Here is a 25,668-nt window from a genome sequence, read left to right as displayed (position 1 = left end):
TAGCGTAATTTTCTAAGATGACATGACCAGATTTTCCATGGTGTTTGAGAGCACAGAATAAAGCAAAGAGGTCTTCCATGCTGAGGGGAAAACGGAGGGAAGAAGATACTTTAGACTGCAATAACAAGGGGAAACTTTTGTTTTGAGATTTGCAGATAAATGTAGAGTTGATAGGATATTATGACATACACATGCATGCACAAGACACACCCCTGAATTCTAAAAAAACATGCATTAAATACAATGAATTAAGCTGAACTGTAAACATACAATGACTATACAAAGGCAAATTCAATAGAAGATTAATCACAAATATCACTGAAGACCTGGAAAAGTGCCCAAAAGCAATAGATACAAATAGTTCTTTACATGAATTCTGTCAGATGAAGATTAATTACCGGGTTTAAGTACCTTCACTGGGTACTAAATAGCCCTTCCATTTAGCAAGAATGTGACAAAATCCAAAGGTATAACAAAACTGAAAGCATGAAACAAAGCCCGAGAAATTTAAATCAGCAATGAAAAAATAAGGAGGCTGGGCGTCTATTACACAGGTTTAGTGACGGCTGCAACGTTAAGGTGTAGATTTACCAAACGGACCTCTACAACCTGGGGCTCATACTATGGCTTCCCTCAATCCACACCATGGCTACATTTGGCCAGATGAAGAAAGACAAGACCTTTCATTTCAGCTGTGTAATGATTTAAGAGAAGCTTGTCTTCTGTAAGACATTGGCCCAGAAGCTACAGCCCTCCTAAACAAGCAACTGGAGTTCCTTCTTAGACTGTTAAAGCCCCACTTCTATCTGCTTCCAAATCAAAATTCATCCAAAAGCGTGTTTCCAGTTCCCTGGCTTGGCTTTTGCTTCCTCAGCTAAAAAAGGAATCAAATCTTAATTTAAACAAGGACTGAAAATAGTCCAAAGACTAAATTTTGCTGTCAATATTCTCTAACACGAAGGGGTTTGCATGGTCCCTGGAACAGTAGAACTAATAAAACAGCATTACAACATCAAAGCATGCACCAGAGGACCAGATCAGTAAAATACTCCGCTGCTTAGGTGCTTTTATTTTTTTTTCTTTTTTCTCTTGAGGGCACATGGAGGAAAGAGGAAAGGAAAGATAAGCCAGTCATCACTCTGAAATCTGTATGGAACATGGACATGGAAGCTTTTAATGCAAAGCTATTTTTAAAAAAACACAGGCAAAACTATATGCAAGCAGCTGAATTGATATACAAAACCAGAAGGAAAAGGGATTGATATTTTACAGGACACAATAAAAAACCTGGGTGATTCTAACTAGTAATAGTATCTACCTAAACAACCCCTTCCTCTCTAATGGGACTCTTCCTAGAGCTTTCCAGCATGGGAAAATTGCCTGACGGCTCTGCTCAACTCTCAGACTGGTTAGAGTCTACAGACTTCGAGATTTTTCTGCTGTTAATTCCTTTGGCTGGTTGATATTCCCTCTGGACACATGTTCCGTTTACCCATTCACCTAAACCGGACAGAACAGAACAGCTGCCTCGGGCCCCCCGAAGGAGCTGCGACCCGTCCGGCACCTCAGCTGGTTAAGCACCCGGTTTGCCGGGCATGAACCTTGCGAACATCCTGACCTGAAGTTTAGCTCTTTAAGGTTACGTGATAACTGAAGCAAACAACAGCCTTTGAAAATGTTTGAAAGAACTTTGAAAAAGTTCTTAGTTTGGCTAACAGAAGGACACAAATCTATCATAACAAAAGATCTACTTCCCGTGTGGGACTGCCCAATGCTTAACATGCTTTGGGATTTGGATAAGAGAGCCATGGCTCACATACGCTGACACAGACCTGCACTGGCACCAAAAGCAGATTTTCCACCATGTCCACCCAACCCTCTGTTGCTTATTTTCTTATCTTGGCACAAATGTGTGTGCAGTCAGAGAATGATGGAAGAACCACCATGGATGAAACCTAAGACAGCATAAAAAGTTTAAAAAAAAAATTAAAAATAAAAAATTTTCTCAATGTCTGTGACAAACGTTTTGCAAGATGCAAAATTTTTATTTTTTTTTTTAAGCTGGCACGTGTTTTTCATTACTTCTAGCCGAAAGCTCTGAAATACATTCTAGAGATTGCTTTATTTAATCGTTGTTCTAAAGCAGAGGTAAGATAGAGAGTAGCAATTCTTTTATGGATTACTTATTCCTTAAAAATATGCTCAGAAAGTGCTAGATTATAAGAATTAATAAACCTAATTCATTCCTTAAAACACTGCTACTGCATAAAAGCAAGTGTATTATAAATTGATATACCATAACGTATTTAATATATTGTTTACTACGCAATAAACTGGCATTCTACAGCATAAGCTTCTTTTGCTTATTTCTACCATTATATTTCTACCTATAAGAAACTACCTATTGGATAGAATCTGACACCCAGCAAAGTACCTTTTTAATTCTTCTCAAGCAAACATTTGTTTTTGTGTGTAAGCTATTATAATGAAAAAGAAATTAAATCACAATTATAGTATATATAGTATAATACAAAGTAACTCATGTCCATTCCTTTCATATTTTTTGTGAAGTCACCTTAATTTGGTATAATTCTACAAGGATAGTTAACATACCAAGAAAACATCCTGCACACAGAAATGGCAATCTGAGTCATTAAAACACTGAAGAATTTGACTAGAAAGAATAAGCACATCCGTATAATTAAAAAAAATCAGTTTCTGAACATACTGACAACATAATACAGACAATAATAAAGTTTCATCATGCAGTGGTGTTGGGATGGTGCTTAGAATGGTAAAATCACAACAGGAAAATAAACACTAATGACATGTTAATGGAAGGAACCGTACTGCGAACAAAATATAGGTCAGGTTTTTAAAATACTGAGTTCTTAAATTCCATATAACTCGCAAAACAGATTCATCTAGACTACAGAAACAATACAGAAACACAGTAGACTCTAACTTATCAACAAGTGATTTGTCTAGGTTAAAAATTAACTATGCCAGAGTTTAAGAAATCTGATACAGCTTTGCGTGTCGTCAGCTTGATTCTACACAGTCGTCGTAACTCGTCCAGCCTTATTAGTTAAGACACATGTGGCTAGTTCTCAGAGCCAGCTGAGATATAAGGTTGCAAATGAACTGTATGACCTCCCGCTTCCTGGTGCTGCAATACCTTAAGGACCTTCAACACCAACAGTGAAATAAAGCTCCTAATCATAGAATGGCTGAGCTTGGAAGAGACCTCCGGAGGTCATCTGCTCCAACCCGCCCCACTACAGCTGGTTTCCCAGGACCATGTCCAGACAGCTCTTGAATGTTTCCACAAACCTACATCCTCATCCTCTCTGGACAACCGGGGGCAGTGCTCAGGCACCCTCACAGTGAGAAAGTGTTTCCTAATGTTTAGCCGGACCCTTCGGTGTTTCAGTGTGTGCTCACACCGGTCCTGACACTGGCCACCACTGAAAGAGACTGACTCCCTCTTCTTCACACCCTACTTTATAGATCCAGGCTGATCTTGTGTCACAAGGTGACTCTTTACTGTACTCCATGCCAGCACACCAGGGCAGTTGTATTTTCTGAGGTTTGAAAGTCTTCCATTATGCTGAATAACAGACGACTGATTGTACAAACATCCTGCTGTACTTGCCTGGTCTCCAAACAGCCTGCCAGGAAGACAGTGGCTGCAGGGCGTAAGTCAGTTAGCTATCCCTCATGCAGCCATTACTCTGAAGAGCTTTTGAAACAAACAAATCCGATACAAATCAGATGGCAAGAGCATATCCTGGAGAATGACCACACGAAAATTATGATTTCATTACCGAGAAAACATCTTCTTTACATAAGGCAAACAAGCAAAAAAGTAAACAATCTCACTGCATAGATTCAGCTCCAACCAGCTCTAACTCTTAATTTTCATTTACTACTTCTAATTTACTACATTTTCCTTTGTTTTGAGAGGACTCCATCCCAAGAAAAATTAAATAAATGACGGAATTTGTTGCCCATTCCGGCACACTCTTTACTTAACCCACTGCAGCTAAAGCAAACTTTCACAAAACTGGATGCTTCTTCTAAGACGGTGAGATAAAGCAAATACATATTACAAAGTCTTCAATAAATACACATATTTGTTACATCTGGTGCTAGTTAGCAATGTGTTCTAGTATACGAGGTTAGTGAAAAATGTTTCACTAAAATACTTTTTTAAAAGTAACATGAAAGTTGGCGAAGTACCCAGGAAGCTGGATAGAGGCCTCTGTGAAAACTAAAGATAAACAGTGACGTGACAGTGCAAGGCTTCCCTTTTCTATGTTGTTGTTGGACAAATAAATCAGTTAGTAATTGTAAAAAAAAAAAAATCTCCTTACTGTTAAACTTAAATTTCCATTTACTCTCATGTTTTGCCATAGTCGGTAGGAAAGACAGGCATCTGACACAGTCTTGCTAATCATACGGATTTCTCAGATAGACCAAAACTCTACTTGGCCTTCACTATCATGAGAACGATAATGATGACAAAACGACTTTTCCCTTCACCGCCACTACCACTTTTCTGCACTCTCGTCCTTCACATTCATACTTCCTGCTTCTAGGATTTTCCGTACCTATTTTGCACCCAATGTGCAACTCACACCAACGCAACAAAGATCCTCTCTTCTCAGAGAAGCAGGGCAGAGAGATGTCTGCGGTCTAGATCAAACCACTTTTACAAGTTCTGATTTTGGTCCAGATCACTTTCAGGAGAACAGTTGTTACCCAGTGAGGGCTCCTGGGGGTTATCCAGTCAATCAGATTTTACAGAAAAGTTGCACTAAGGCATAATAGGGGAAAAAACAGCTACGTAACTAAAATAAAATATCTAGTTTGGCAAGGTAAGCTCATTGTAGTCCATTAAAGCAGCAGAAAGCTGGAAAAAGGAGCTGAAACTCTTACCAGAAACTGATTCAGTTTCCAGAAGGCACTCCAAAGTGCAGTGAATTAAGCAAAAACATCTTACTTTGGGATTACTGATGTCACATATTCATAATTTACAGAGGTTTGGGAGCACAGTGCAAAACCTATTTTTATTCCTATTTCTACAGGCCCCTGAGGAAGCAAGTTGAGACCTGCCACAGTGCAGAGCGATGCGACTGTTTCATAGTGACCAAAATATCTCTACTGAGACAAGCCAAAAGCCTACTTTGCCTAGCATCCTGTCTCAGTAGTCAAAAAGCAGGTGACATATAAAAATTTAAAAGCAGTAAAAAGGTATCAGTACATTTCCAGTACACTCTTCCAGCAATCTGATTTGCAATTCAGGAACTTTCTAAACCAGAAAAGTTGTTTGCATATTTAATAGTTTGCAAGTAGATTCCTCTTCCATGAATGTGCATTGCTGATTTTAAAACTCCTGCAAGCGGACAACATCCTGCAGCAAAGAATTGCACAGTAGGTAAAGACCCTTCAGTTTGGTTTGAATCTGCACCTGTTAGGGTCATTTGATGCATCCAACTCCTGCGCTGGAAGAAACCGTTCACCATTTGCCCATTTACTGTTTCTTATGATTTGGGAGATCTCCATCATACACCCCCTGGACTGATTCTCCTCTAGTTGAAAGAATATTAGTCTACATAAGCTCTCCTCATAAGGAACATGTCCATATTGTTGATCAAAGTTGCCGTCCTTCTCTGAACCTTTTACAGCTCTACTGTACCCTCTCCGAGTTGACAAAACTACAGTTTCCCATGAAATTCAAAATGTGGACATTTATACAACAGCATTATGATGATCTATAAGGTTTTATCTTTTATTTCTTTCCTAGTACTTCCTACCATTTCAGCTGCTTTTTGATCACTACCGAGCACTGAGCTGACATTTCCCAAGATATATTTTAACATCAAGGTCTTGTCTTTAAAGAGTATTGATCAGATCAGAGCTTATTATTCTCTATCTGTATTTAGGACTTTTTCCCTCAAGCGCACATCTTAATAGTTCTATATTTTGGATTTCCTTTGCCATTTCATTGCATAGTCCTTCAATCTTAGATTTTTTTTTTTTTTTGTCTTTATTGCTTTTTAATTCTCATGAAAAATATTTGCATTCTCATGAAAGAATGCTAAATTTGCATTCAGGTCTTATCTGCACTACTCTTACTAACTTCGTATCAGCTGCAAGCTTCCCCTTCTCACGTCTCACTTTTCCCGTTCATTTATGAATATGTGCAGAGTGTAGAGCTGCAGAGCGTTTGCACCCTCAGCACGATGGCTGACAGCACAGAACCGGGAGGAGTGGCTAATAAACTGGAGGGCCTTGCTGCCATTCAGGGGGACCTTGTCAGCCTGGAGAAAGGGGCTGGCAGGAACCTCATCAAGTTCAACACGGGGAAGTGCAAAGTCCTGCACCTGGGGAGGAACAAGCCCAGGCACCAGGACCTGCTGGAAAGCAGCTTTGCAGAAAAGGACCTGGGGGACACCAAGCAGAGGATGAGCCAGCAACGTGCCTTTGCAGCAAGGAAGGCTGACAGTATCCTGGGCTGTGGTAGGACAAGGGCTGCCAGCAGGTCAAGGGAACCCAATACGCAGCGCTGGTGAGGCTGGAGGGTTGTGTCCGGTTCTGGGCTCCCCAGTACGAGAGAGATATGGAGCTTTTTTAAAATCTAACTCGATATATAAATTCCAATATTCTTTGTACATTAAATGTTATCTCTTGTAAAATCATAATTATCCTTTTTTTGTATTGTTTGTTTGAAACATTATCCTCTATTATAGATAAATATAATTATGAGTAAAACAAGAAAATTGGGAATAATTTCCATAATGAGTAAATATCTTATACATTCCAGTGACAAGAAAATAGATCTCTGATCTCTTGAAAATCTGAAGATTGTGAAAATGTACAACTAGGTACTTCCACTGGGTGGCAGTTTTGTACTCCACTATAACGTGGTTTGTTTTTTTTTTTTACCTTTTTCCTCTGAAGTCAAACTATAATTCACTGATTTATGGATGTGAACTGGTTCTCTCGTTAGTTTTAATCTAGATTTTTATTTTTTCTAATGATGAGCTTGTTAAATTTTATTTGATAGTAACATATACGTTTGAAGTTTCCTTGTTCAAATGTATATTTTTAGATGGTGCTTGGGGAAAAAAAAAAAAACACATAATTTCTAGAGCGATCGTTGATCAACTAGACTAATGTCATGATCCTGTTCTGCCACCCATTGATATAGTCAATATTAGAAAGCATCATAACTTTACTTCCAGTCATACTATATTCAGTTCTGCTTACACACAAGTGCAGGAAAAATAAATTATAATTAGTATTTTATCTAATTTTAAACAAATATTTTAGCACTGAACATTGCAAAGACAGAATCAGCGCAAATCTGACAACATTCTTCCTTAGCTAACTTCCAGTTTCAGTATCAGTCTGCTTCATGATTTTGAAGTGTGTTGGCAATAAGGTCCATACAAAGATAACATTGATTAAAAAGACATCAGCAGATCAGGAAAAGAAATCTGGATCTAAAAGCAAGGGTTTTTTAATATTTTCTTTATGATAAGGTACTATAGCATCTGAAATACTTGAGTTAAAACCCAGAATTAACATCTACAACAACGAAATGGGTTGCAAGAAGGAAATGAGATTGTGTTTTAACTAAATACCCACTGCAAGGAGGAAGCAACTCTGTGTCCTGTAATTGCATCAAACATAGTATGTAAACAGATAAGAGCATTATTGTGGAAACACAATGGAAAAGCGAGGAAGCAAAACCAAACAATTAAAAATGGGTGAATAATTAAGATGGACAAGAGGTGAACAAAGGGCTTAAAATGGTCTAAGAAGCCAGAAATTGAATTTGTTACAGAATCACAGACATCAGCTGTGTGAAAACAACAGAGTGTCACATATTGTGAAACAGTGGACAAATGCGTACAACCATTAATCTTTAACACAGAATAATCTGAAACAAAACAGGATGTATTCAATATACTGGACTAATTTTTACAGCACTGTGTTTTCTAAAATTTTGGCCCTCAAAGCTAATCTTGCAAATAAAATGTGTAACAAAGGACTGCTCAAATCTACCCTTAATAATAATAAAAACCAAGTATCTAAAATAGCGGCATATTCTAGTACTGTTAGGCCCTTGATATCTGAATATGAATGAATCCAGCAGTATTTACTGCCCCAACCGTTCAGCTTTATCATTTATCCTGGCCCTTCTAGAATAAACATGGTCTACAAGCAATATGCCTGTAACTTCTGTGGGCCTGTTTGGGTCTATGGTTTGTACAGAGAAAGTTGAGCTAGCATATCAAGGAGTGAAGGATATTGAATGGAGGGTTTAGTTTGAGCTGGCTTCTATAAAACACAGAATTCCCAAATAACTACACCTTCAAAATCTGAACCGTGTGTCTGTAGGATCAGTAAATATTGTTTATGGTGTTCAAGAAGGTACAAGGGCCAGAATTCCTTCACCTCAGAAGCCCAGCTTTTTAGAGGAGAGAGGAGTGGTAGGATTTTCTTTTTCTGTGCTACAAACAACTCAAATATTTTGTTTACTTATTTTTCCCATTGGAAAGGAGGGAAAAAATATGACATTTTTATGGGATAGGCCAATGTAATAGCTTGCTCATTTGCCCAGTCTCCAAGCAGGCCATAAACCATGAGTGGCCTGTAACTCTAAATACCTGCGTGTTTCTAGGACCTCCATACCACCACCTGAGTCCTGTAAGGTAGCGCCTACTTCGAGTGAAGGAAATGGGAAATGCTAGCAATCGAATTGCCAGGGACAGATGAGTCCATCAGACCACACTCTTCAGAAGTCCACTTAATGACTGTTTATATAGACAACATAACTTTCCTACCCTAAGATCACTGATGGTACGTGCAGGAAAATTCTAGAGAAATTTCAATATAGGTTGCTTTAATTAATGCAAAAATGTCTGAACACTGTCTTATTTCCTAAGAAGCATTTATGCAGCTGTAACAAATGGGAGTGGATTCTCATCATGTAACTTCAATGGGAAAAGGACAGGGCTTCAAAGTCCTTTGGATTTATTTCTTCTAACACAATGTCTACTTGCATCATCATCTAAATGGTGTTTCCTGGTAGAATTAAGGACTAACCTTCTCTTCAGTGATATAATGCATCAAGAGTTTATCCTGGTCATAAGATTTGTTTATAAGTCTTGTAAAATAATCACATTGAGTATTTACGAACAATATCTAGTATTCCTAACTCAACTACAAAAAGGGATCAAAAGAAAGAAAACAAATCTTAATCCTTACAAAGTTTTAACTCGGACTGCTACACTGTAACTGAAAAGGGTGAGAACAAGAAACTGCTTAATGAATAAACAACTCAGGATTATCTATACACAGTATAATGAGAGTTTTTTACCTTACAGAAATAAAGGAGAAGACAGGCTAGAGGTACTGAGGCAATACATTACACTAAAAGGAGGACCCAGAAAGAACTTCTTGTTCTTCAGAAAGGGTGTTTTAATCACTAGGGAGTTGGTAATTTATCATTTGAGAATGTCTTTAGGAAGCTTTTATTCAAATATTTATTTTAGCAAAAAATGGCAGACCGAAATTTCAGAGTATTTTATGTATGGTATTGAATACAGAAACTCAACATTAAAAAAAAAAAGCACAAAGGTTCACCACCTTCGTGACACCGGAAAAAAACCAGTCAGTCTTCACCTAAAACACCACAAAACCCCCCTGCTATCTCAGCTCTCACAGAAGGATGTTCCAGAAGATGTGGCTTTCTCTCATTTCCACATAGAAAAATATAAATGCTTTGAAACATGCCTTATTCAGTTATGTCCGTTACTTCAGCAAGCAATTGCAGAAGTGACAAGTCATTTTAGAAAAAAAAGAGGAATACTATCAGGAAATCCTCTTTTAAAATAAACTGAGTTCCAACCCAGCCTCAGTTATCATACATTCAATAATAACTTGATAATTTGAAAGAGCTGCTTAAAAGGAGTTTCCAAGTCACAAGAGTTTGTACAAAATAAGTTCCTTAAGCTTCGTTTTAAATCCAGCATCGGCCAGGGCTCTGCGTGTCCTGCTATTGGTGGGATACAAAACTGAGCAAGAAAACGCAGAAAGACGCAGCAGGGGCTATTTCCGAAAGAAACTTCCATAAACCAGGTTAATTCCATTTCTTAAAGGACAGTTAAAACTCATTTTCCTTCAAAAGACACCCCTACTAATTAACTGCTAGTGGCATTATCAGTTGGTATCTAATTAGTCCCCACACAGTTTTCAATGGGATTTTATTGTATTTCTTTGGCAGTGTTAAATGTGCTCTCGTTTTGAAAAAGGACCAGTGCGTGTCCAAATACATCAAGGTTATGGAAAAGTAATAAGCTATTATCCCTTTAATACTTCCAAACTGACTAGTGCTACACTAGCAAATGGCAAATTTAGTCATTGTACAAAAAACTTCCGTTTCCTCATCTATATGACAGAACTTCTGTAGTCTTTATTAAATTTTTAGTCCTAAATAGCGGTAGGTACTGCAGACTCTGCCTTTACCATTTTTATTTCATCGAGGAAAGGCAAATACTGCCTTTACTGTAACAAGAGAGACCAAAGACTAGACGCACACGGACAACATTACACTGTTCCACCCACCTGGTGGTCCCTCCTTGTAAAGCTTTAGGTGAGCTAGAGACAAAAGCATAAGTAAGATTGTATTTAAGCTTCACAGTTTATATTTTTATACTCATTAAATACGTATCCTAGCAGGGAGTCTGGCCCACTCCTTGGTTTTTATTCATTAGGACAAACATATACCCCAGTCAGCATTTTCAGCTCCCATTAATGTAATTTTGTCTTGCAAAAAATTATCATTTATGAGTTGCTTCATTTCTTAAATGTTCCTAGATATTAGTACTGTCCATCAAATCAAATCAAAAAGCAAGTATTTAAATAAATTCCTACCATGTAAAAAAAATCCCATGGACATTCCTTAGCTAACCAGAGGCCACATGTACTAACACTTACTATGAAAACAAATTTGCAAATATCTCTCTAAAGCTCTCAGCTCGATATATACACAGAATTGCATACCACATGCATGCTGCAGAATGACTAAATGATTTATTTCATTCCTCAAGATTTTCAATCGGAAATAACAATGGTGCTCATTCATTACTGTGATTTCATGTTGCTTGGTAAGGCAAGCAGAGCAACGCAGATCAGAAAGCTCAGCTGCTTCTGACAGGTTCATACCATACAATGTGATTAGAAGACACAAGTTTTGGATGGGAATGCTTTGAAGAATTCCTTGTTTTGCTTTTTAAGTTGTTTCTAAAAAAAAAAAACCCACTTTTTAAAAACTGATAGACTGTGCCAGGCTGATTCTAGTCAGAGTAACAGTGGCCAACGTATGATACTTGCCACCAGGTGGTAGAAATAAAGCATGTAAGATATTACTAATAATCAATAAAGTATGATGCATGCTTCGCTGTTTTGCAAAGGAAATACACGCTATACATGCTATCCTATAGCTTACATGCTTTTCTTTAATGCATAGAAAGCCAAACACGAAATAAAATCTGGATGTTTTGGGCAACCCATATAATTTATGCAAATGCTTAGTATATGTTCCGTTGTATAATCGCACAGGAATTATCCGAACAGAGATCAGCAATAACTTTTACAAATATACACAAAACTCGCTCATATACATCTTTGTCATGGTACTGAGCAAGCTGCACTGTTCGTTACCGTTTCTACGAGAGGTACAAGCATTCACTGGTACATCTGGCGACCCGAAAATTTAACCTACAGCTTTGGGAATACCGGATGCAGTGGGTCACAATATTTCAAATGGTGATTTTCATTCTCCATAACTGTTGCAAAAAGCAAGTATACACACTCAAATATTATTCAGTGTTATTCTATTTGTGTTCAGAACTGTACTGTGCAAAAAGTACCTTTCTTTGATAATAAAACAACTTACCTACTTGAATAATTTTAAATAAAATGTTATAGGAAAACCTTTCCCGCAGAAATCTCCATAACTCACATTTCAGAAAGATGAGTTGCTCCTCAAACTTTACATAAGGAATTTTACCTAAGCAGGAACCTTCTTTGCCATGATCTCAAAACTTCAAGTAGAAAGCAGCAGCTTTGAAGATAAATGACCTGTATAGTCACTTCTGGTCAGTACATTCATTTTTATAAAAAAACCTTACGTATTAAACTCAGTATGTGGAAGCATGCAAAATAATGTTAACACATTTTAAAAGTAGTTAGGAAAAAAAAAAGCTGGAAAACTACCTCTTTCGAGATGTACCACAGCCAGTAGCATAAAGGAAATCGCTACCTTTTAATTGAGCTGGTTAATTCAATTTCAGAATAGTGAGGGTTTCTTAATCTTTTCTCCTTCCGTGTTAACCCTTGGTCCCATCATTTTCAATACTCCCTTTTAAGATAGTCTTTGTTCCTCCTCCCTTATTTCCCCATGTAGTTTCCCCCTTTAACCACCAGGTGTCAGAAGGGAATCTACTCAGCACAGCTGAACCTTTTTTTATTATTCAGAGATTTATTTTCACAGGCGCACTGATGCAAACTTCCCGGCTTTTTCAGGATACAGCCCTAAAACGTAGCAAATGTTCAGGCTTTTCTTCCAATAAACATAGTCATGAGGATCTTTCAAAACATGTTATTTGTGCAGTCTTGGAATGGTGTTTACATTACAAAACATGATTGTCACACAGAAGAAGTAATGCTGGGAGAAATACTGACATTTAGTTGAAACGCTGCATGAATGCAACATTTTAAGTAGAGAAATTGTGGCTTTTTTAAAGTACACATTTTTAAAGTACAATTGGTCAGTGAAAGCCCAAAGCTTCGGTTTATAAACAGTTGACTGACAGACTTCCTTAAACTTTTTGAACACCAAGTTGAACAGATTTTGCATTTAAGCATCCTTTTAGAACCAGAAAATTCAAATTTATTTGTGCTTAAAGAAATTCTTAGAATTACCTATTTTTTAGGGACAGAGGATTAGCTAAAACAATACCGAATGACAGTATTGACACGTTCCAATCTTTCTTCCCTCACTCCATTCCATCTACTCCTACCTGTCCTTCCTTCTTTACTTCTCGTTGAACCTGAACTCTTTTACAGCCCCACAATTCAAACACATAAAGATGTCAATTCCCCAGACTGGAAAATGAGCAGACATCCTTCACTTCAGCTTAATTCTTTTTTCAGACTTTTAAGGGAAGGAAGAACCCTCTAAGCCTAAAACTTCAGTGATTTTCAGCACCTTAAAGATTCTGGTATAGTGAAAGTATGGAAGATGTGAGGAAGGCAGACAGATGGAGAGGCACATGTGGAGAATAAACAGTTCTAAATAAGCCAATAGTGAGTACCTAAATACTGTCTGGTTATTGAGATAATACAGAAGATATAGGACTTAACTTACTAAAGAAAATTAAGTCACTTCACAACACACTGAATTCCCTGAGAACAACAGAAGGGTATCCCAGAAAAGCAGCCTCCTGAAGGAAAAAACAGCAAGCCCTTGATTCTTTGTTATGGAAATGAAGAAATCGTTCTTAGTCTTTCTGACTGCAAAGCAGTATAATAAAGCGCTATTCAGAAGCAGTCATCTGAGTTACTTATCCACTTGATCACTCCTCTCCTGGCACAGGTGAGGTTACAGCTACAGTTCATTTACCCGATAGCAGAAATGAATAGTTTCATTTGTCATTGTCACCCTCTCAGGAAGGCAATATTAGAGGTACTGCTGTACTGCTGCTGGGGACATTCAACATGATTTCTTTCTCAATAAATGTCCTACTTCCTACTAACAAAAGCAATCTATTACAGGATCATATTCACCAGCGCAGAATGGTAAACAAATAACACCTTATCAGCAAACATGAGGAACAAATTTATTACAGAATTTCTGTGATGAGTTACAGACTCTACCTACTTCATCTAGCACAAATTTACAATACAGAACGCTTATTCTAGATCTGTAACACTTTTGCAATCACTGTGTACTGTGTATAGTAAGCATACATTGAGATTGGATGTATACTATACATGCAGTATAAGTGTATATTTATTCAAATGTGGGTGGGTGTGCAGGTGAGCGTATGCACACTACATCTCCACATACACAGGCACCCCGATTCCCCTATATATTCTTAGTGATTCTCATCTTTAGAACTGTTGGCAATCTTAAAACATGGATATTTATAAAACTAAGAAGCGTACAATAAATAGGGTTGTGATATTTACAGGTAAGAGTATGTACCTGTGTGCCATAGCTGAGGGGGCAAATTTGGCAGGGATGATCTCGAACTTAACTAAAAAGAAACCCAAAAAGCAGTCCTAAATCCAGGTGCAAATTTTCAGAAAGCGTCAGGGTGTTCAGTCAGACTCAGGGTTTCATTTAGACTGGTATCTACATTTCTCATGTTCAGATGCTGGGCCAAACAGAACTGGAGATTACGCGACCGGTGAGACTGAAGAACAGGAAAGTGAATTCAGTAAAACTCACTGCCATTTCTGTTATACAAAGGGCCTCATATATTTTGAAATAGAAGCATGGAAATAAAATACAAAGTCATTCTTTTTGTGCTGTACACGGTTGCTTTTTCACTGGGTTTCAACGATATAACAAGAATCACCTTGTAAAAACCCTGTGACCATTTTGGGCCTTTGCAACGTAACGTTGGTAGGACCTATAGCGGTGCCCACATTTCAAACTGAAAACTACAGTAAAAGAAACAATTCACAGAATGTGCCTTCATTATATTCAGGTAATAGATTAATCTTCTCACTAGGAAAAATGTAGTTTAGAAATCAAGTTTCTACTTTGGGTGGACCAAAGCTGTTCTGTGTGTGAATCCTTAAGCACGCTGGTATCTAAGGCTACACAGACGTATGCGTCCAGACGTGGCTCTGTATACTGTAAAACATGTCCTTGTCAAGCAACGGTTGCAATAGATGCATCCAGATTCAAAAACAAGAGGCCTCCTAAAATCACGGCATTTCGATAGAAAGTACACATAATGGGAATAAAGCAGGGATTTTTGTTAAAAAAGTGGAGCATAACTTTTCTTCCCCCTCACTGTGTAATAATATAATCCTCAGTGTGTAGGAAGGCATAAACATTTTATCACACTGTCTTAGGTACAGTTACCATACTGTAAGTGTTATTTTTTGCAGATTTAAGTTTAGGAAGACAGTATTTTTTTCCCTTCTGCATCTCCATCCAATGCTAATAGCCTATAAACAGAAAAGGAATTGAATTTGGCTTGAAAAATAGGTCAGGATTCTTATCCCAATTTTACAGATGGGTAAACTGAAGCTTGGAAACGTCTCACAACTTTCCTGCAGTCATTCCAGTAGGTAGCAAAAGGGCTGGAAATGGAACACAAGCATCTTAACAACAAATCTTGAGCATTAACAGGTGCCTATCTTTTTGGTCCTATCTCAAGAGGCACAGTATCAATGACAGTATCAGCTGAGGCGAGGAGAGAAAAGCAAAGGAAGTTTCTGTTGCTTCTTGTTTCTGAGGGTTTTTAAAAATACTTTCAAAGTAAATCTTAGCAGAGAGGGCTGCAAGATATCTGGAATAGTGGCTGCTGCCACATCAGCACATGCACAACCCATTTGTCTGAGACTGTAGAGACTTTGAAGCAGCACTATGCCGAATACCTAACAAATCCATAAAACTGTAGCTTTAGTTGGCATAAGCTTGGGGAGAAAATGTCATTGACACTCTAGAGGAATATAATATGGGTACAACAATCCCGCTTGTAATAAAGAACTCAGCTTCTCAATAAGAAGCTAGTGTATTTGTCAGAATACGAAACACTGACATAACATGGCCAAATGCACCTGTCATCCTGCACAATAAATGCAGTAAAATGTAGTAAAATAATTTGCAAAACCTTTTTGCAGCCCACCTGCACTATGAGGTCACATCAAATTGATCAGTGACCATTAAATCACTAAAACACTATCTTCAACCAACGCATAATATCCTGCTTACTGTGGTCCTCCTTTATCTAATTCATTACAATAAAATTTATAACAGAATCCCAGAACTAAACCCCAAATACCACACTGAAAACAATTAAACTGAAATTACTAAAAAAAAGACACTTTTTTTTAAGATGAAACCAACTGTTAGTAGCCACTGGTACAACAACTTCATTCAGGACACTAACAACATCAGCATTATGTGTTTTTTAGAGACAAACATAAATTGTTCAAGGCCACAAAGGAAGTTTGTGTTAAAGAAAGATAAGGAATCGTGTTCTTATCTCTCATCTCTTTGTTCAGACCATTACGCCTCTCTTTCTCTCACATAAGCTGGTTATTCTCTGCATTTATGCCATGACCATAAAGTGATTTTCCTTCTGGAAACCCAGAGCACAGTGAACCAAGGCTTTAACATATTTAAGACATAATGGCAATAAACCTCTGCCATTATTTTGTATTTCATTCGCCATTTACTTAAACACTTCTTGTTTCATTAGAGCTTTCTCAGTCACCTTCTGATTTTCTTATTTACCCTGAAAATTGTGCTGCAGCATCACAGAATGTTATAGAAATTGTGGCACCATAGAGACAGCATTACCTCACTGCAAATTTAAGGATGATGAACAGACAGATTGTGAGAGAACCGGGTTTTTTTTTTAAGTTATATACTGACGTTTGACTTAACAAGAAAATATGTAATTAAATAAAAGCACTGAATGGATTAATGTTTCAACTTGATTTTTTTTCTTAATGTTTTCTCCAGCAGGAATGTCAAATCTTTCTCTCTTATCACTTTTTAAATTCCTGTTTTGCTTAAGCAAAAGACTAAACTCTCTCTGTTTCATATGCGAACTATTTTGATCCTAATGGCTAAAAATGCATTTTTAATAGGAATCACAGGATCTGTATATCTATACCACCTTGATGTGGAGACTGTTATTCAAACATAGTTTTATGATCAGCAGAACTCATGCCTAAACTCTTCTTCTTGGACATGGGAGCCTGCAAGTGCTAATGTCATATGCAGCAGCTGAGACCTTCATTATATGTGGATTCTATGTGATCTTGTATGACAGATGAGTTCATTCAGTATAGACATTAATTTGTCTCCTCTACCTAGCCAGATATTTTCGCCATATGCAACAGCTGACACAGCTACCCTTCTATCAGATTTAATGCTTTAAAAAATGGGAGAAATCTCCCAAAGAATTATGCAGGAAAAAGAAAAAGAAACTTTTAATGAAAACAGAAGAACAGAACTTTAGGCCCAGAAAAATAAACACAGAAATGTCTTTAATTACATGGGGAAAATTTCCATGGAATAAACCTATAACTATAAATTAAAATACCCTTTTTCTAGTCTTCCAGGTTATAAATGGTGTAATGTACTACAGACTTTCTGGACTTCAACTGTTTTAGACTGACACACTTCAAAGTTCCAGTTTTTCTAGAGAACCACGTAAGCAGCTTGTGCTAATTACAGAGAGCCAGTTGGTAATGCAGTCGCTTGCTCTATGGAAACAGAGGAATTAAAGGATTAAGAAAACATAAAATATGCCAAAATATCATAATGTCACCCTTTTGATTCAAAATTTACAACTTAGATTCAGGTGTTGGGGGTGACAATACTATGACTACACGAGATGGTATCAAAGGCATGAAAAAAGCCTTTTGCAGAGTTATATTTGTTCACTAACTTCTTTCACTTCTAATATTCCTAAGAGGCCTAGTCAGCCCCCCACACGTGTTCCTTGTTATGTCCATTTGCTTTTCAGTTGGTTTCCCACACATCAAGCCAGACTGAGAGCCTCAGGAGGGAGTTAGCTGCTCCTCCGAGCTGCTATGAGTCACTGTGATGTCTGCTGCGTAGGCCAAATTAAGCCTGAATTTCTTGCTTCCACTAGGGAGCAAGAACAATAAGGAAAAACACGGCAGGAGGTGAGAAAAGATCAAAAGGCCAGGAATCCTCTCCTGGAGGATCAATATCCCTACCTTCCTGTCATAGCTGCCATAGTGCACAGTGATGAAGGAAGTAAATCAAAGACTTAGTGCAGAATTGTGAGAAAGATTACAGCATTCCAACTTCCAAATTTTCAATCTTACTTTAAGTACTAATTTCTCATGACAAATGAAAAGCACCTACGCTACCTCATAAAGTCAGTACATATTCTTGTAGCCTGTTCGAAGTACAGACTTATGTCAACGGATTTGTCGTTGGACACGATCACACTTGTGACAGATATATTTCGTTTAAACCTAAAATGAAGCTGTGCTAAATGAACACTTACCTAATAATTCAGCCTATTATTATTGTTTGTATATAGGTTCCTATTGTTTTGGTAAATGAAACCCTTAATCACAGAAATTAAAACACTAACATAAATCATTGACTGAAAGTTAAAAGAAGTCACTTCAGCATTTTTTATGTTACAGATAATCATCTGTTCAGGAACATCAGTGGAGGAAGACGAGAATCACAAACATCCCTGCCACACCCAATTTTTGAACTCTATTCTGAAATCAAGAATTTTTCATTTGATCTTAGCTATTAGGACAAGACACCGGGGTAGGAAGTAGAGTTTCAGGTTGAGATTGTTTGAGACCGATCAGTTTAATACAATCATTAACCTGCTTTATATCATATTTTCCAGAAGCCTGCTTTGTGGAGAAGCAGCTCCTACGGTACTGGTGGCTGGGAGGGAATTTTGGATGGGAAGGAGTATGAGGGGAGATGCCAGTATACACACGTACTTTGAAGGTACCAACCACTGTCAGAGAGAAGATACCGAGTTTAGAAGTAATGCTGTATTGCCACTTTTATATTCACTAAAAAAACCACAAACCCGTCCCCCCAGCAGTAAGACCAACATTGAATACAAACCCTGTTTTTATAATTGTATCAGCACTACTCATGAACAGTACCTTCCTTCACTTGCAGGAGACTACATAAATTCATTGCTGTGCATAGTGCTGTAAAACAGCCACCCTCGTACTCAGAAAAGCAGACGCAACCGATCCGTCGCATGCAACAACTGCTTGCAGCGTCCTTGCTGCCACAACTGCTTTCTGGGCATCCGTGAACAGCTGAAAGAAACACAAACCTGCTAATCACTGAGGTACACCTATAACTCTACTGTACTCCTAACGTATGCTGCAAATACAGCCTTTGCCTGTTTCCTTCAAAAAGCACTGCTTCTGTCTCATGCTAGCTGAATCACCAGCAGCTTGTTGTCATTCAGATCCCTGTCTGCCAGACACTGGAGTGACTAATGAACTGCAGAATCTGGTCTGTATAAAAATTTGACTTAGCAAACCAACCATCAGCATGTTGATGACACTGCCACCCAAAATATCACAGTAACAAAAGAGTAACAATTTACATGGGCTCTACGCCAGTCTGTCCTTCCTATTAAAATTTCAGGAAAGCATGACCTAATTTTTGTACGAGTAATAGAAACTGGAGCTTTTGTTAACTCCATTTCCTTTCCTTTCTTTATTTCAGTGTATGTTTTGCCGCAGATGATACAGTCATTAGGAGAAAAAAAAAAAATTTATTTGGGTAAAGTTAAATATGGCAAGGATATAGCCTATAATAAGAATCTAAGAGTAAGAGAAAGAATCTGTAGCGCTCCTTGTCAACAGGTGAATACCTCGCCTGGTCATCTAGTGATAGACTTCCACACCTCAGACCAATCAGATGCACTGTAAATTCAATTCCGTCTATATTAGAACCATGTTGTTCCTGTCAAAACCAAGTTTTCTGAATCTTCCAGCAACTTTAACACTTCCAGTATCATGCCCATTTTACAAAAACGGAAGATTAAGGCCGAGGAAACTGAGGAAAGACAGAGAAAGAAGTAATATGCTAAACAACACAAAGCAGTAGATCCACTACTCCTGTTTATTCTTTCCCATATACAAGGCCAAATGGATACCCACTGGAACTGGAAAGACCCATACAGCACTACCCTGTACATCTTCCCACAGCAAGGTAGTATAAAAGCTTGGTTTTTAATTCCACTTAATCCTTTCTAGGTGGTACTTTCTAAAATCTCGAGGTACATGAAGAACAGATTGCCTTTCATTTTGATATTTCAGACAATTCCACAGTTTATGACTAATTTCTGAGTAACAAGGTCTTCCTGTTTCATATGTAAGAATGGAAATTTGAAACTGAGTCGCAGTGGCTACAATAATAACTTTTTTCCCTTGTAAATATGTTACGTAAGTATTTCTCTAAATAACAAAAATTAATAAAAAAATATATTAAACAAAACTATTTGTCTGGTAACAAGTTTGCATTGTGCTTCAGACATACCCTCTCATACACATGTATAGGACAATATAAATGGCTAGCTATAGAAGTGATCTGAGCAGACATGAATACTCCTCTGTTTATACACAAGTTGCAATAATGGTACTCATTCCTTTCATTCTGGACGCTACCTGAAGAAAATCTGCAGCCAGACTAGAGTCCGGCAGGTCACTGCTCCCAGCGTTCTAAGGCAATGGAAAAGGCCGTCAGGCTTCCATTCGTTCACTATGCCGTCGCTCATTTGAACAGAACCCCATTAGAAAGGGGTAGCCTAACTTATCAAAAACACCACTTCTTTCCCCATTAATTTGTACAGGCGAGCATTTAGATTTCAACACAGATTTAGCCATTTACATTTAAAAATCAGATGCTTAATAAGTAGCTGTAAACAACACGCACAAAACTTCAGGTCTGTTTTTCCAGGTAAGAAAATACTGTGACTTATCACCATCTCTGTATTAAACAAGATTAAAAATGTCTGAAACTAATTTCTGCAAATGCTTCACCTCTTTGTTTTACCTGCTTCTGTGTACTTTAATCCTACTTTTACTTCTTCGTGCTTTGCTCTTGGTGGCGGCCAGACAGTCTGGAGTCTCCCTGGAGTCTTGTCATCTTGCTCTGAGGGACTCAGGTCAGGCTGTTGAAATTACGCAAGAAAAAATTAAAGTCTGCAGTATCAATTGATTCTAAAACAGCAACTGCCGTGCTCAGCCCTACACATGTACTCCAGAATGGTTACCTGCCACATTCTACTGATTGAAGCAGTGCTCCGTTGGTTGGAAGAGATACAAAGAAATCAGTGCAGAAAAATAACTTTGAGGAGGAAAATAGGAATGCGTGTGACATATAATGATCTGTTGAAACTGTCCACATCAGTGTGGAAAGCTGTCTGTACTTCGGTGGACCACAGAGGTGGTCAAGAACATTAGGTTTTCCTCCTGTACCTTTTTCTCACAGTGAAAAGACCCATCTGTGCTCCTCTTACAAATAAACAGTAGTGGGATTCACTTAAGATATCATCTGGCAATATAATTTTCTGGAAGCAGAGCTAGTTTATGAAATTCTGGCCCCACCCCCAGCAGCTTGCTCATTCCACATACCTCGCAGTTCTGCCACATCAAAGTGCTGCTGCAGCTGTTAATGGGACTGCCCTGTCAACTGGAATGCTAAAATAACCCTTTAAATGGGGGGAAAAAACCTCACTAAACAAGCATTCTTTTAGAGTTTACATTTTGGTTTGGGTTTGTTTGGTTTGGGTTTTTGTTTTTTTGGGTTTTTTTACATCTCTAACATTTCTGTAATCTGATTTACAACACGCTACTACGAGTTATTGCATAGACGCAACGCAGCAATAACAAAATCCTATATGAAAGCGGCCCCATAAACGGCCCACGTGAGCGAGGAAAATGGAAAGGCAAGACTCTCTTACACTGGCTTTGCCCTGAGAAAACGTACGTTTCTACTCGACCAGACATCAAGCAGACATTTAAAAAGCCACTCAAGCTGACTCCTGTGCTTCCTCCCTCACCTTGTGCGATGACGGCTTCCCAGGTAGGCTTGCTGCGAGCCACACAAACACGTATGTCAGCACAGCGCAGGGAGTGGTGCAAGCAGGGAGAAGCACGCCAAGAATGGGAAGGGCACGCGCAGACTGAAATTGCTGTACCTGCCACGGTCAACAACTACCTCTTCCCTCCTCCCCATAGGTAATCTGCTACAAACTGGTATTATCGGCCTACCCAGGTGTCAGTCAAGATTTCTTAGAACTCTTTTGATTTTACGTAAGAATAAAACTTTGAAGGAGAGTAAATTAACACAGCAAATTAACTTGGGTAGCTTCAGGTTTAGGGTCCAACCCTGCAAATTTAATCATTCAGACGATTCCCCCTTTAGCCAACAGGAACAATTTTCTGGACTGATTATATCTGCCAAAGATGTAGCTGTAAGAATTTTGGGTTGGGGGAACCCCAACCCAAGGGTTACTCATTCAATTAAACAGTTCAAATCACACTCAAATTCATTTATCATTATGGTTCTATGAAAATTTAGTATAGAATTTTTTTTTTCTTAAAAACATACTAACGAAATATCCACATGCCTAAGAATATTATCCTTCCAAATGCTTATATTAATCCATAACTTGAGTCATCTGACTGGAATCACTAAGTTATACTTGGATAAGGTTAAATGCTTATCAATATTTGCAAAGCCAATAAATAAGAAAAAAAAAATACTTTAAATTCTGTGTCTTGGACAAACTGAGTTGAAAATCATCCATAACTTCTTGTACCAGCTCTTATGATAGAATTATTCCTAAAGTGAAATATTACTTTTAAAAATTAAAAAAAAAAAAATCAGTAAAAGAAAAAAGAGTGAGATTGAGAAACTATTAATAATACTAGAGTAAACAGGATATTTAATTTTTATGGTTAATTTTTAAATAAACCAAACAGTTTTAAAGCCATACTTAACATATGGGCAACTGTTTTTTAGTGATATTTTAAAATCAGAAACTGATTTTTAAGTTCTCACTTCTAATAGAAAGGCTGTGACTATCATCAGTTCTCACTGATTTCTGCTACAACTGCAAGTGATCAAAAATTTTGACAAATTAGCCCCAAGATTTCTTCAGTTGGGAATCCAAAATTTGAGATTGCCAAGAGAAGAGGACAATGCTGACATTTTGACCTTATGTCCCCACCAATAGCTTTTAAACAAGAAATCATTTTTTATCCATCTATTTCCAGATCTGAGGAAGAAAAACTAATTCAACCTACAGATTTTTCTGACGGTCCATCCCCAGGTTTTGATTTTGACCTTTCAAATACAGCTTTCAAGGACTCTTTTTCATTTCTCATTTTGCGTTTTATGGCTTCCAGCTCTGAAGTATCTGCAGTTGTTTCTTTTTTGGGAGGCCGCGTGAATAAAGCTTTAAAGACGTCCAGTGCAGATTCAGCAGGGCTTGATTTTATTTCCTCAGAGGGAAATCGTGGTTCTGTTTTGCCGGAGGCTTTGTTCTCTTGAGCTTCATCACTGTCCTCGGTCTCCCCAGATCCCTCACCAGATTCCTCAGTTCTATCTTCATTCTTGGAGACGTCTATATTTAACAAGTGCGAGAGTTGTTCCAGGAAAGTAGGACTTACTTTAGATTCAGCTGATTTTTTTTTAGTGGTCAAACCTGCTGTAATACTGGATTTCTTAACAGGCTGTCGTAATTTAAGCAGAGCTAAATCATTCTCCCTTGGTTTAATTTCTGTTACAGTTTCCCCATCCTCTGTGGTTAGGCCCTTTTTCCTCACACGTAGTCCACTAAAGAAAGCGGGCAGCTGGAAAGTCTTTTCAGGCAGTGCTGTTTTTTGGAGCGATATATTATCAGCTGAAGGTCTTTGTTCTTCATCTGGAAGTTCTTGAGGGCATTCCCCTGTAGCAAGCAAGTGACTGAGCTGCTCATCCATTAACATCTTGTGTTTTCCATTAGAGTCATGTTCCAGAATATTATCCAGCGCTTTTGGGAGCCGCTTAGAAATTGGTGGGTGTAACTCAATGTCATCTGTATCCACAGTGTCATCGCTGTTGCTGTGCCCTTCTGATCCTGACTCTTCCTTATTTTGATTGTTATCGTCCAAAGCCTCAGTAGACAAAGCAGTATTATTTAGCCCCGATTCGCCTGTATTGTTTTCATCGGTGTCTAGGTCCTTACTCTCCGTGTCCGATTCTGTATCACTTGTTGTATGAACCAAAGTACCTTGTACGAGAATAGCATCCTTGTCATCATTGTCAGATTCAGACAAAGAAGTCTGTACAAACCTTAAATGGTGAAGAAGTAATTCATTTTGTTCAGCTAACTCCAGTCCCGGCTCAGTTTGCCTGCCAGACATTGGGCCAGCTTGGCCACTGGTACTGTTCATGCTGTGCTGATTTTCTGAGTCGTCGTTACAATCATTATCATTCCTCGCATGCCAGGCGTTAGCATGAGCATTTGTATTGGCGTGCAGAGGTTGAAATGCTTTAAGCACTGTTTCTTCTTTGGAAGCTGTAGATTCAAATTTAGTTGTAAATCCAAAAAGTGCTTTCACGGAAAATGTTAAAAGATCAGGTTCACTTTCTGCTGTATTCTCCAGGTCTGAACACTCACTACAATCAAGCACCGCATTTCCTTCTTCCATGTTGCATGAAGTACAGAATAGGTTTGCTTCTAGCAGTGCAACTAACTGCTAAACAAATATTCCCTACACGCATTCACAGAGCCGACTGGACTCACTACAGGCACTGCAACAGGCAGTGCTCCCGTACCCTGCGAAGGCAGCCAGCCTCCCCCAGGCCACCCTGCCCCTCCTTCCAGCTCCAGCGCTGCAGCCGGCAGCCAAAGCCTCCGTCCGGTCTCCAAACTCTACCTCAGGAGCAGCAAAAAGACCCACCGTGAAAAAAAGTTCTCAGCAGCGTCGGTAGCTTGGCCCTTCACACAAAGGGCTTTTTGTCGCAGCAAATATGCCACGGCACTAATCTCTGTTGAAAATTCGACCAATGGTTACTGCTGGGACTCCTGCGATCCTACTGGCTGCACACAACTTCCTACGTGCTAAAAAGTGCAGAGCAGCTATATAAACAAGCCTCCCGAGCAGCACTGGGCGCATTTGTAGTTTGCTACTTCCTTGTCCCGGTACGCGAGCCGCGAGTGGTTTTCAGCAGAAAATTCCTGACGGATTCTTTTGCATAGCCTTTCCACTTCGATAAAGATCTTCTTTTGTAAATCCATAATCACCAAAAAATTATGGAAGCCCAAAGTAACGATTCTGAAGCTTCCAGTGCCACCGCCCAGCGCCTGGGCAGAGTCCCCCGTTTTCAGCTGGCCGGATCAAACCCAGGCGAGCGCCCTTGAAGCTGAAGAAGGCAGGAAAAAAAGAAAGGCTCTCTTGCGATTTGCTGCAGGTTTCATCTGGAATGCAGATTTCAGCCTCCAGGGCCACGAACAAAAAACCAACAAGACTGGTTTCATATTACTGCTGCCCTAACCCTGCGCAGCTATTTCTGTGAACTGTACACAGGTACTTATCACAGGCTGCCACCACACCCAGCGACTGGAAGCTGTTTGGGTCGGCAGGGTAAACAGCCCGCGCTCGGCAATGCCCACTTAACTGTGTGGAAATCAGGCAGGCTGTCCACCTGCGCTGTACCCAAGCTTGCAGTATTTCAAACCAGAACAATCTCTGCCGACGTATTTTTTGATGACTTCCACCTCATATATATCGCGACAGTATATGCTGTTATGTGTGAGATTTGTTTTAGTTAATGTTGGCAAAATCACCTGAAGGAAATCTTCAAGACTC

The 25,668-nt window shown here is 38.6% G+C and overlaps 1 protein-coding gene across 1 annotated transcript in view; it reads right to left on the bottom strand.

Moving 5' to 3' along the window:
* The window catches only part of LOC142061785 (formin-like), a 145,428-nt gene extending 120,204 nt beyond the window's left edge, over positions 1 to 25,224 (bottom strand). The window contains exons 1-2 of the mRNA XM_075103219.1: positions 23,119 to 25,224; positions 20,861 to 20,978 (exon numbers count right to left, since the gene is read on the bottom strand). Coding sequence (XP_074959320.1) covers positions 20,861 to 20,978; positions 23,119 to 24,507 — 1,507 coding nt within the window. The 5' untranslated portion in view covers positions 24,508 to 25,224. The remainder of the gene's footprint in view (positions 1 to 20,860; positions 20,979 to 23,118) is intronic.
* Positions 25,225 to 25,668: the final 444 nt, after the last annotated feature.

This window comes from Phalacrocorax aristotelis, chromosome 9, assembly GCF_949628215.1.
Source record: "Phalacrocorax aristotelis chromosome 9, bGulAri2.1, whole genome shotgun sequence".
Lineage (NCBI taxonomy): Eukaryota > Metazoa > Chordata > Aves > Suliformes > Phalacrocoracidae > Phalacrocorax > Phalacrocorax aristotelis.
Note: the sequence above shows the minus strand (reverse complement) of the source record. Positions and strands in the feature narration are given on the sequence as shown.